At 36.2% G+C, this 13,744-nt stretch overlaps 1 protein-coding gene across 1 annotated transcript; it reads right to left on the reverse strand.

Annotated features, from left to right (window-relative positions):
* Window positions 1–490: 490 nt before the first annotated feature.
* On the reverse strand, window positions 491–1,504 carry LOC136062090 (toll/interleukin-1 receptor-like protein). The gene is made up of 2 exons (XM_065760758.1): window positions 1,027–1,504; window positions 491–630 (listed from the first exon to the last, which is right to left on the reverse strand). Exons 1-2 carry the CDS (start codon window positions 1,502–1,504, stop codon window positions 491–493), a joined length of 618 nt encoding a protein of 205 aa, XP_065616830.1.
* Between the last annotated feature and the right edge of the window lie 12,240 nt (window positions 1,505–13,744).

The raw sequence follows: 13,744 nt of genomic DNA on the forward strand, positions 1-13,744 counted from the left end.
ACATAATTTTCTTCAGGATGAGGTTTCTTGAAAGCCTTCCAACTAAAAAGTTTCAAAGCTTCATCGTCACTCAACTCTTTAGCTTCATATATATGTTTCACTCCATGCCTTCTCAACAAATGCCTATCTTTACTAGTTACAATGATTATACTCCCTACACCAAACTATTCATCTTTCCCAGCTAATGCTTTTAGTTGTTCTTCTTCATTCACATCATCAAGAACACTAAGAACCTTCTAATTGCGAAGTCTCTTCCTTAGAATATTGATTCCCTCGTAAACATTCGATATATTTTTTTGGGTACTCATAAGGATCTTAGAAAGAAGTTGTTTCTATAAAGGAACTAGATGTTGATTTTCAGATTCTACTCTAATATTATCAATAAAGCTGCTAGCTTCAAAGTCACGAAAAATTTTATTATAAATTTCTCTAGTAAGAGTTGTTTTACCAATTTCACCTATTCCACAAATCTCAATGAAATGAACACAATCTAACCTTTCACCAAGCATAAATCCAACATTTCCTTCACACGAGATTCCATTCCAACAAGGTGCTCAGAAACACTTGGGACTTCATGATCCAACTCATAATTTATCCACTTAATGATTTTCTTGATAACTTTGATTAGACCTGCAAAAAAATATAGCAAAAAAATAGTTTTGTTAAGGTAAAGCCTTTTTTTTTTTTTTTTTTTTTTTTTTTGAGAATTTGATAAGGCATAGCTAGATACATTAATTTAGGGATTAAACATTCAGAAAAAGTAAAATCTTAGCTTTGTTAAGTAGCAAAAGGGGAACTATAAAAGTGTATAACATATATGCGGCACTAATTATGCATGCAATGTTTTTCAACCAAAGTACAATTCGAGCTTATAATTTTTTCCTAGGTTTGTAATAGACAGCAAAAGTTGTCATGTGGCCAAATAAAGAAAGTAGCGAAAAATAGTATCAAGAAAAATGGTAAAAACAATAAATAAATAAATAAATAAAAAATCTTACTTATCCCGTAAATCCCAACCAGAGATACCAGCAACATCTGACACAGCATCTTTCCAAGTTTGCACATTCTCAATGTTATCAATGAGATGTTTTGCAAAGGCATCCTCAAAAGTCCCCCTCAATTTGCGCACATCACTTGGATCCACATCATGGAAAACAGGCAGAATTGTCAGCTTCTTCTTGTCCATGCACTCGACGATCTTTGCTAATTCAGTCAAGCACCAACTCGATGAAGCATAGTCTCTAGAGAAAACAACGACAACAATCTTTGATTCTTCTATTGCTTTCAAGTGTTCTGGTTTAATGAATGCTCCTCGATTGAGACTTTTATCGTGCCTAAAAGTGGTTATGCCATTCCGTTTCAATGCTTCGTACAGATGGCTTGTAAATTTTTTGCGGGTGTCGGAGCCTCTGAAACTGAGAAAGACATCGTATTCGTATGTCCATCTAGGCGCAGAAGTAGAAGAAGAAGGAAAACATAAGGAAGAGGCATTTTTGGTGCCCATAGAATTGCTATCGGAAATATACTAAAGATATGTATTAAGAAAATTATTCAACTTAGTAAGAATTAACACATGAAAAGAAAATAAATTGGAGAAGAAGAAAGCAAAGCACTATATGGAGTGTTTGTAAGTGACAGACAAAGCACTGGTGCCTTCTACTTGCAATTACGCGCTCACAGATAGGAGAAAATTTTTGTCGGAGACTGGAGATCAAAGCTCACAGATTGGAGCTCTCTCTATTTGACGTTGACCATGGTGGATTGGAGTACATTGGCACAGTTGATTTGGTGAAAGTTCAAATAGCGTATAAAACACTATGAACGTTTAGACCCCAATTTACAAATTACCAATTCAAGCTTAAAATCAAACAATAAATGTGCGGAACATGAACATAAGCTAAAACAAAAATGATAAACAATCTAAACCATAAATAATCACAATCATAGCAGTAACTAAATGGTAAAGATAAAGGGAAGAGAGATGCAAACACAAGGACAACACAGCGATGTGTTATCAAAGAGAAAACCGAAACCCTCGGCGTAAAACCTCTCCGCCGCCCTCCAAGCAGTCAATAATCCACTAGAAAATGTAGTTAGGATACATGAACAGCAATAAACCCTCCAAGTCTAATCTACCCAGTGTACTTAAACCCTCCAAGCTTCTTGCTCCAACGAGGTTACGCCGAACCTTTGTCTTTTCCAGCTTACCGGATTCCGTTATAGCCCATAGCATCAATCAATATGAATTGGTCCCTTCCTAACTGCTTCCTAAAGCACCAAAAAGCTTGCTCACAGATCTGGGTATGGTGAGAAAAGGATTTGGCTAAGAACCTCTCAAGAATGTAACAATGGAGAGGGTAAGAGTAGAGGAATTTTAAGAGTCTCTATATAAAGATTGTGGATGAGTCAATCTTGTTTTTCTTTAGGGTTTCTTTCTCAAAATTCTCTCTCGAAACTCTCTACATTTCGTGGGTATAAGGGTCTATATATAGTGGTGTGTGTTTGAAATGCGAAGAGTCATTTTTTCAAAACAGAACTGGCTGGTGGCTTGGCCTCACAACTTGACTGAGTTGCGAGTTTAAGCCGCGAGATAACTGAATGGCCAATCTGGACTTTTTGTCCTATAGTGCTACAGCTGGCACGACGCTTTAGCTACCCTTCACGCTTCACTCGTGTGCATCTTCTGATGGGTTGCAAGCCGAGAGTCACCTGCGAGATCCAACCGCGAGTCCCTGTTTCACTGCACAATCTTGAGCATTTCTTCACACTCTCTCATACACTACCCTTACATGATTTCCACCTAAATACAGGGTTTCTAAATGCTAAATTACAAGCAAATTTGGAACAGAATAAAGCCGAAAAAATGGTTGATTAAATTCAACCTTACAATCTCCCCCTTTGGCTATTTCGTGACAAAACCCTACAACAAACTCTAGACTTAACGCGTGAGTTAGGAACAGTTAAACAAAACTCACTCACACCTAACTCTAGAATCTGTGAAGCTCTTGAACCATAAGAACAAGTATCTCCTGAAACACAACAATACAGTATGATCATTGTATGCGGAAAATTTATAATGCATATGGAGCAAGCACAATGCGATCAAGCAAAATGGAAATAAGCAATAAACCAAGGCTTGACCAAAAATGATCAATCACTATAAATAGTGATCACAATACTCATTCACACACAAAACAAACATCCGGACATGCAAGCTAATAAGCTCATTTGCAAAGTATCATTTGCATGTCCAACACTCAACCAATGCAACAACACAAGGTAATTGCATTAAGGATAAAAATCCAACAAAGGGCGTAAGAGTGATGTACTAAAGAAAATGCATAACATTTAGCAACAAATACTTAAGTTACAAAGCAAGGGTACAAAAACCTAAAAGCTTACAAAAGCAAACGGCTACAGACGAAAAGCTACAAAAGCAAAGGTACAAATTATAAATTATTTTAAATAAACTAAAAGTGCTTAAAGTTTCTCCCCTTCAAAATGATGAGAAGCTGTGATGCACTTGGAACATATATACCTGTAACATGAAACACTTGCACAAAACACATTAGACCCTCAAGGTAAAGCAAGTCATAAAAAGGACAAGTATAATGTAACAAGTAAATCACGATCAAGTAATCATGATGTGAAACATGTGAGCAACTTGATCATACACCAAACACCAAAACAAAGTTTTCTAATTAACACAATTTCTTCTCTCCCTTGGTATATGCATCTCCCCTATGGAATATCTCTCTCCCTACAAATGTGCACGAGAAATAGAATTTCTCCCCCTAAGAATGTGCACAAGGGTCATATAGAAATGATAAAAACTCTCCGATATACTCTCTTAGAGTATACTCTCCCCCTTTTTGTCAGGAATAGACAAAGGGTCAAGGAGAAACGAGGGCAAAAGATAAAGGTATGAACAATGATAATGATGCATGAGGAGTGCAAGATAAATGAGAAAATGAGGCTCAAATAACGGACAAAACAAAATGCTACAAAGCATAAGGTAAACATGACATGCTAGGATAAAGAAACAAGGTATAGACCAATGCATGACAGGGGTAGCAGAGGTGTGTGCAAGAGGTGGCAATGTGCAATGCATGGAAAATGCACATGTAGGGCAAGGTGTGTTAAATATACAACCAATGAACCAAACATGTTCCTAATGAGGAAACATGAGAAACCCCAAAGTTTGGTACTCATCAGAATCCAAACAAGTGAGAAAATGCCTAAGAGGCATTTTATCAAACACCTAGTGTGCACACTATGAATTACAATGTAAAACAATGCATGAACATCATGAAATCCACCCTTAATACATGTTATTTTTACCACAAGAGGCCAACATCCAAAGCAAATCATCAAAAGAAACCAATCCCATACCCAAAAATTGACAAAAATTAAGTTTTCCCAACCCCTATGAAAAAAAATCCCAACCAAGAGCACAAAATTTACCAAAACATAATCCAAGGATCCAAAACAAATGAAAAGAGTTTAAAATCACCTTAGAAATGTTAATGGAATGAAAAACCATTCAAATTGATTGGGTTTTGATGTAAAAATATTGAAAGAGGGGTTTAAAAGAGGATGAGAGAGGTTTAAAACAAGTTTCCCACGAAAAAGTTCTTTAAAAAGCTATTTCTGGGCGTTTTACGACTGGTGAGTCGCGAGCTAAGTCGCGAGTTAGTCGCGAAACCATTCTGTGTAAACTCACTACTGGAGCTCGCGGCTTGCAAGTCGCCAAAAAGAGTAGCCAAAACTTGCGACTGGGACTCGCGGGTTGCAAGTCGCCAGAATAAGTAGCCAAAAATTCTGACACTTGTTTTTCAACATAGAACATGTTTAAACAATGAAAAACAAAGTAAGCACTAAACATGAACACAAAGAGTGATAAAAATCACTTCCAAAAACATATAAAATGATCAAAAATCTTTTTGGATTGATCCATATATAGTTGAGCACACACACATCACATTTAAACAAGTACAATTGAACAAATGAATAAGGCATTCATTGAACATTAGGCATGTGTGTTGTGTGTGTGTATCAAGTGTGGAATAGTCCTTAGTTTAGAGTGAAACTTCAATGATCAATTCAATCAAGTCATACACAACTAGTACTAAGTCAAGTGGTCTATCTCAATTATAGAAATAAACATATATAACCTCCCACAAGAAAATGATTACATAACTTTTGAAACTTTTCATTTGGCTTCTTTACAATTCACAACATTTGATCATTTTTTTATCTTTACATCTCTTTTTGATATCGATGCCTAAAATTTTTAATATTTCAATTTGATGAACAAGCCTTTGGCTTTTGGGCATCATACTTTTTCATAAAAGTCGCTTTCCATTTTTCTTAGTCAAATACTAGTATGTACGACGGCTTTTGCAACTCATTATCTCTTTTCATTTTGAGATTTACATTGGTTGAGCTCTTTAAGTACAAAAATAAATAAATAAAAGAGTGGGAAGAGATATAGGCACAAGTCTACGCATGTATCAAAACCAACATGACTATTGACTAATCATTCATGACAAGCTTGAAGATCGATTTACAACAATCACACATAGATATCAAGATTTTTCCCACAAAGATATAAGTGCATAAGGAACAAAGCCATCTGTACGAAGGTACAAGGAAAAACTCACATGTGATATGTGCTCAAACATATACGATCAAACTTTTTGAATTTTTCACTTTTTATGTGGTTTTGGATTTTTACTCACACAAAACTAAAACATAAAAGTAAGATCAAAACAAAAACAATGCATAAAAAGAAATGCAAAATGCACAAAATGTATGAAGATATGACATTCAATGCATGATGGGTCCAACAAAGATCGAAAGAATTAGATCAAGGACCAAAAGAGCAAAAGTTCAACCATAGGAACCATTCCTCATCCAAACGAAACAATTGTTTGGAATGAGTGTCTCAAGAGAAGTGAGAGGAGGGTTGGAAGAATGAGAACCGCAGATGCACATAGACAGGGAGTTAAGAGCATTAAACACTTTCTTTAACAACATACTATTTTCACTCAAATTTGGTATACCCTTTTTAGCACAACTTCCAAGAAGCTCAAGTTTCTCTTTTCTTTTGGTTCTTTTAAGAGCATGAAACTTAGAGCAATGAGGTCTTAGGTGACTAAAGGCACCACAATGGTGACAAACAATATGTTTAGGTCCACTAGGATTTTTGGGAAGGGATCTAGCAACATGGTTTTGTTCTCTCTTCAACTTATGACATTGAGGTTTTATATGACCACTCACACCACAATGGTGGCAAGTTGGAATAAACTTAGATTCATCCAAAGCCTTAGGTTGAGACCTAAACGGACGCTTTGACTTAATAGCCTTTCTCTCCACCTTTTAATTTCTTTTATGTGGAGGAATGTACACCGATTTGTCCTTTGAGGTAGAACACACAATAGGCACAAAATCGGGTACTACAACATGATTGCAACGAATATTTTCATCATTTTTAGCAATAGGTTCAGCAATCAAACACTTGGCATGAATCTTAAAAGATTCATTTTCACATTTTAGCTCATCAACAAGTTTGTTAGACAAAACAAGTTTAGCATCCAAGTCCATATTCAAACATTCAAACTCTTTCAACTTTTCAAGAGAATTTTCAGCAAGTTTCTTATATTTTTCAACTAATTTGTTGGATTCATTGAGCTTAACAATCAAATCATCATTTTCACAAAATAACTTGCTCAAATCCTTATTAAACTTCTTAGCCTTTTTCTTAAAGAGTTTGATGTTAGGAATATCAACAACATCCAAAGATTCATGTAACATAGCATCACAATCATGAGGATTATCACTTATAGAGGCATTTTCACAAACATATGGCATGCTACAATCATCAACAACCAAGGAAGCATACAAATCACAATCCATGGCAAATAAACACAAGGGGTCAAGGATCACACTTAGGTATTTAAACCACAACAAGTGTACCTGCTCTGATACCAATTGAAAGTTCAAATAGCATATAAAACACTATGAAAGTTTAGACCCCAGTTTACAAATTACCAATTCAAGCTTAAAATCAAACAAAAAAAGCGCAGAACATGAACATAAGCTAAAACAGAATTGATAAACAATCTAAACCATAAATAATCACAATCACAGCAATAATTAAATGGTAAAGATAAAGGGAAGAGAGATGCAAACACAAGGACAACACAGCGATATGTTATCGAAGAGGAAACCGAAGCCCTCGGCGTAAAACCTCTCCGCCGCCTTCCAAGCGGTCAATAATCCACTAGAAAATGTAGTTGGGATACATGAACAGCAATAGACCCTCCAAGCCAAATCTACCCAGTGTAACTAAACCCTCCAAACTTCTTGCTCCAACGAGGTTACGTCGAACATTTGTCTTTTCTAGCTTACCGGATTCCGCTATAGCTCATAGCATCAACCAATATGAATTGGTCCCTTCCTAACTGCTTCCCAAAGCACCAAATACCTTTCTCACAAGTGTGGGTATGGTGAGAAAATGATTCGGCTAAGAACCTCTCAAGGATGTAACAATGAAGAGGGTGAGAATAGAGGAATTAGAAGAGTCTCTATGTAAAGATTGTAGATGAGTCAATCTTGTTTTTCTCTAGGGTTTCTTTCTCAAAATTCTCTCTTGAAACTCTCTACATTTCGTGGGTATAAGGGTCTATATATAGTGGTGTGTGTTTGGAATGCGAAGAGTCATTTTTTCAAAACAGAGCTGGTTGGCAACTTGGCCTCGCGAGTTGATTAAGTCGCGAGTTCAAGCCACGAGATAACTGAATGGCTAGTCTGGACTTTTTGTCCTATAGTGCTACAGCTGGCACAATGCTTCAGCTACTCTGCATGCTTCACTCGTGTGCTTTTTCTGGTGGGTTGCAAGCCGCGAGTCCTTGCTTCACTACACAATCTTGAGCATTTATTCACACTCTCTCACACACTACCCTTACATGATTCCCAACTAAATACAGGGTTTCTCAATGCTGAATTTCAAGCAAATTTGGTACGGAATAAAGCCAACAAAATGGTTGATTAAATTCAACCTTACATTTGAGTTGTCTATGAAGGAGTAGAACCGAGTTAATAGGAAGAGAAAGGGGAAGAAAATTCAGTGCGAAGAGAGGAAGAGAGATAAAAAAAAGAATTAAGCAAATCAGAAAAGTGAGACATAGAGTAAATTTCCCTTGTGAGTCAAAGTAGTGTATATATAAATATAGTGATTGTCCACTCCACGCATGTGTCAACAAGGAAACATCATAGCTAAGGCTATCCAATGGGTCCAGGACCCGATCAAACCTCCTGAATCCGACCGACTTAAAGCCCAGCGGGTCAGCCCAAAGCCCTTGGCAAGTCGGATTCAAGCCCTTCTCTCATAAAACCTGACTATTTGGTTCGGGTAGCGGGTTAAGGGTTTAAAAACCCATATAACCCGACCCGACCAAAGTTTTAGAGAAAAAAAAAAATTACAATATTAGATCAAGTCACCATCTACCATCTAGTCACGTGTGAATTGAGGATGATAAGATTGAGCACTACCTAATTGAGAACTACATGGCACCATCTACCATCTAGAGTTTTCCTTCCACGCAAAAGTAGAGATCAAATCACCAAAGAAAACATCAGATCACTTGAACTTCAGAAGAATCAGAACGGCTAAAAGCCTAAAATTGAAATGGCCTCAGTGTTCAATCCCATCAGACTTCTCCTTATACTCAGTAACCCAAACAATATCAGTATCTCACAGTCACAGCTCTCTCATATTTCAAAATCTCACTCTCAATATCAGTCTTCGTTCTCTCTAGTCTCAATCTCAACTCTCAAGTCTCTCTAGCCTCAATCTTAGTCTCCTTTCTCTCTGCTTTCAATCTTAAGTTTCTTGTCTCAACTCTCAACCCCTCACTTTATGCCCTCCACCTCCACGGATACACTTCTTTCCAAACCCTAGTTGGCCGCCACCTCATCACCACTCCACAGTCACGGGCTCACGGCTTCACCTCACTTTCCACCATGGGTTAAAGCCTTCTCATGCTCAATTGCTCACAGATCAACTTCTTAGTCTCAAGACTCTCAGCCTCAGATATATTTTCTTCCTTTTTCATCTATCTTTTTCTCTATTTTGAGATATGGGCATTTCATCTTGTTTAATTTTTTGAGATATGGGTTTTTAATCTTGTCTAATTTATTGAAAATTAGGGGCTCATCTTGTTCAACTTAAAGATTGCTTAGCCGTACTGCCCTAGAGTTGCATGTGCTTGATTCTATACTTTTCTGTTTGATTCAAAGATTAGGGGACCAAAACAAACCAAGTGATTGGATTCAAATATGAAACCCTAATTGTTTTGATTTGATTTGTTAGGTCAAAGATGAGTTAAAAAAAAAAATCATGCAAATTCACAAATTTAGCCCAATTCGAAGCCCAAACCCACCTACCCGATGAATTCGACCCGTTCAACTGATAACCCAAACCGCTAGGTCTGACCCATATAGCGGGTCGGTTACAGGTCGCACTTTTGGTAACCCGATCCAATCGGGTTGAGTCCGAGTCAGGCCCAAACCCGACCCGACCCGTGGACAGCCTTAATCATAGCAATGAAGTCTTTATCTTTATCTTTATATCTTTATCTTTTTATCTCACTTTTGACTAACAAAAAGAAAAGTAGGCCTTTCTTTGAGTGCGCCCTTTATTCCTTACCCTGTAGAATAAAGTCTCCAAAAAATAATAAAGTAAAACTAAGACAGCGTTCACATGTTTGACCAATTAACCATTCACACATGAAAAGAGAATAAAGAAAGAGATTGAGTTTAAAGCAGCGTATGTGTGAAGTTGAAGTGGTGTCCGAGTAACCATTATATTATAGCAATGAAGTAGGAAAAGACGAGGTATCTTTAAAAGAGAAAACATTGGGTCAGGAGCTGGCATAAAACCTGTGTTTTACGCCAGCAAATCCTGACCCGCCACGTCACCATATATATATATATATATATATTTTTTTTTTTTTTTTCAGCAAAAACATTAAGCTCCTCTCTCTCTCTCTCTCCTCTCCTCACCTGATCTCTCCATCTTTGAATTAAACCCACAACCTCCATGGCCGAGAGCTTCAAAGCTCAACACAAGCCACCAGTCTCACGGCCTGAGTTTATTGCCCAACGACTCTTTCTTTTTCCCTCAGCCTCTGCTCTCTTCTCTTTCCTTTCTCATTTCTCTTTTTGTCTTTATTCACTCATGTGCTTTGTTTGTGCTTGGTGGTTCAGTGATTATGGTGGCGATTGTGGTCAAGAGGCACAGTGGTGGTTCGGCGATTGTAGTCATGTGGCACGGTGGTGATGTGGGTCTAATTTGGTGGGTTTCGTGGGCTGATTTGGTGGGTCCAGTGGTGATTGTGGTCCGGCGGTTCTGGGTTTGATTTGGTGGGTGAGTGGGTCGGTGCTAGTGGGTCTTGAATGTTTGTATCGGAGGTGCCTCGGTGATGGTGATGATGAGTCTCGGCGGTGTTATTGATGGGTTAGTGGCATGGTGGTTGTTGATGGGTTCTGAAAAGTGGAAGAGGAAATGGGTGACAGTGGAGTTATTTTTGTTTTCTGTTTTTTCTTTTTTCTTTTTTTCTGGGATGGATTGTTGGGTTGCTGAGAAGTGGAAAAGGAAATGGGGACAGAGTTATTTTGTTATTTATTTTTATTTTTTTTATTTATTTTTTTGTTGGGATGGATTGTTGGGCTACTGGGTTTGATTGTTGGGCGATGATGTTGTGGGTTTTTTTTTTTTTTTTTTTTTTTTTTTGCTACTATGGTTTGTGGTTGTGGCCGATGGTGGTTCAAACTTAGGCCGCGAGACTGGTGGCTTGTGTTGAGCTTTGAAGCTCCGGCCATGGAGGTTGTGGGTTTGATTCAAAGATGGAGAGATCAGGTAAGGAGAGAAGAGAGAGAGGGAGAGAGGCTTAAGGCTTAATGTTTTAGCTGGAAAAAAAAAAAAAAAATGGTGACGTGGCAAGTCAGGATTGGTTGGCGTAAAACACAGGTTTTATGCCAGCTCCTAACCCAATGTTTTCTCTCTTTAAAATTGTAACTTTTATTCTTAAATAGACTATTGGATTTTGTTAGAGCATTTACACTGTGCATTAACTATTAAAATATACTAACTTTATAGCACGCGTGTTATGCTCCCGGTCAGAAATGCACTATCTAATCCTGCTGAAACACAATGAATGTATAGCAACTAAGACATGATAAGATTAAATATTTAACTCTAAAATTGAGCTCAATGATTGTGCATCAGACCAATGCTTTGTGAAATATTAGTTTCCTACTTGGTGAGGGAGGTAGAAATTTATACAAATCAATAATTTTTTGTTAAATGAATTAAAGATTACACATTAGAGTGTATTAATTTTTTGTGGGTTCCAATTAAGTCAATTGGTAAAAATGTCATAGGTTGAAACTTTATAGATAAATAAAAAAGTTTTAGGTAACAAAAAATGTATATAAATCAATTAATTTAAAGTAAATTAAATAATAAACGGCACTTTTATATGCCTTAATATACAAAGGAATATCATAGAAATACAATCATAACATCAAATGAAAACTTTTCTTTTTGTTTATGGGTTGCAATGTATAACATGTCTCAAATTTGTAACCATAAAATTTATAGCATCTTTTCTAAAAAATAAAAAATTCATTCATTCATGTATCCCTAATTCTCAAATTACAAAATGAAGAGGAGTTAGTTTTAGGGGGGAAAAATAAAGAAATTTTACTAAAGAGATATACTTTTATTTTTGGAAGCATATAGTAAGATGTACCAAAAAAAAGAAAAAGAAAATATAAATAAATATAGATAAATTGGGGTGTAAAGTGTTAATTCTTACTATTTAAAAATGATAATTAAATATAAAATTTACATGATCAAGTAATGAAAATTCAAATTCAAATCCAAATGATCTTGTATTGTAGAATTGAACAATGCGACGTACCATAAGACCAAAAAATAAAAAATGTTGAAGAATCATGTACACATAAATCAATTTTTTTTTTTTAATGTTTAAATTTTTTAGCTGCTTCAATAACAAATACAGTAAGAAATGAAGATCTGATTCGGCATGTCGAGTATAAAGAATTTGTAGAACCAATACTTATTTTACTTAATCAGTACCAGCAGAGAAGTGAGACAGGGAGTACTAATTTTTCTACACAATCAGTTTGCAAGTGGCCTCACCATATCTTCCAGGAATCTTCCTGGTAAAATTATTGAAACATATGGGTTCCACTTCTGCTTCTATAATGACTAAAGGGACATTCTGGCCTTTTGCCCCTTTGGGCAAAAATATTTGGCATTATGCCCTTGTTTCGAAACTATATAGGTGCGTGCCCCTGTTTTGAAACTCGATGACCCTAAAATTAAGTTACTTAAAGTACTCAATTAGTTTAAAATCGAGTTATGCCCGATCAAATTTTTAAAAAAAAAAATTCATAGAACTCGATTTTATGGAAATCGAGTTCCAAAACGCCACTATAGGGCTCCCTAAACCTACCATGGGACAATCACACTTAGAAAAAAAAATTTGCAGGAAAATGCCACTATATGGCTTTAAAACGTCACTATAGGACTTAAAAACGCCACTATAGGCTCCCTGAACCTGCCATGGGACAATTACACTTGGAAAAAAAAATTTGCATGAAAACTTCGCTATAGGGCTTTAAAACGTCACTATAAGGCTTAAAAACGCCACTATAGGGCTCCCTGAATCTTGTATGGGGTGATGACACTAAAATATTTTTTGCATGGAACTCGATTTCCAGGAACTTGAGTTCCATGCAATTTTTTTATTTTTTTTTAGTTTGATCAGGCATAACTCGATTTTAGGGTCATCGAGTATCGAAACAGGAGCACGCGCCTATATAGTTTCAAAACATGGGCATATTGCCAATTAAAAAAAAAATGGGGGTAAAATGCCAGAATGTCCATGACTAAAGTAATTTTCTATTCTGAGTCAAAGCAGCATATACATGTCTGTAAATAAAGTTGAAGTAGGTGTAAGAAGACTAGCTAGGAAGACCTGCAAACAGACTATAGGTTAAGTAAAGAGTGGTGGAAATTAATTGAAAAGATCTTATTGGAATAGAATCCCGTAAGGACGAATGAATGTTGGCTCATTGGTAAAGTACAAGAAAAATAATTTACTTGATTAGATGTCCCTAATTTTTGTTTAAATGGTTATCGGTTGGTATTATACCTAATGTCCATTAGATGAAAAATGGTTCAGCTCAAAGAAGGTGAAGAAACAGAATATTTAAGAAAAGGATTAAATAGATCCTTGGATAGAGTTTAAAACTGCAAGAGCAATCATATCTTTGTGGAAAATTTTAATTGCAATTAAGGAAACCTTTAACCTGGTCATTGCAATAGGGTGAGTGTGTTGTAATCCACACATATTATATTAAGGGAAAAAAAAAAGACAAAAATTAACTCCAACCAAGTTTTGGAGGAAAGCAATGAACACCAACAAAAGTCCTCATATAATGTGCAGCTGACAAGCTCGATCAAAAATCAAAAGTTGACATGATTAATGTTACATGTTTTTTCAAAAAGTTATAAGTAGGATAGAGAAAAAAGTGAAACAGATGCTCCGGCTTTCACGTCTAAAGTATTCATTTTTTCTACATAATCAATCACTTTGAAAGGCCTCTCCATTTGACCGAAATCTTCTAGGAAATAAAAGATTTAGAT

Source organism: Quercus suber, unplaced genomic scaffold (genome assembly GCF_002906115.3).
Source record: "Quercus suber isolate HL8 unplaced genomic scaffold, Cork oak 2.0 scaffold_381, whole genome shotgun sequence".
NCBI lineage: Eukaryota > Viridiplantae > Streptophyta > Magnoliopsida > Fagales > Fagaceae > Quercus > Quercus suber.

Coding starts and splice junctions, on each gene's coding strand:
- LOC136062090 (XM_065760758.1), bottom strand. CDS start 1,504: ATGGGCACCAAAAATGCCTCTTCCTTATGTTTTCCTTCTTCTTCTACT. Junction 631..1,026: donor TGCTGTGTCAGATGTTGCTG/GTATCTCTGGTT, acceptor ATTTTTTTGCAG/GTCTAATCAAAGTTATCAAG.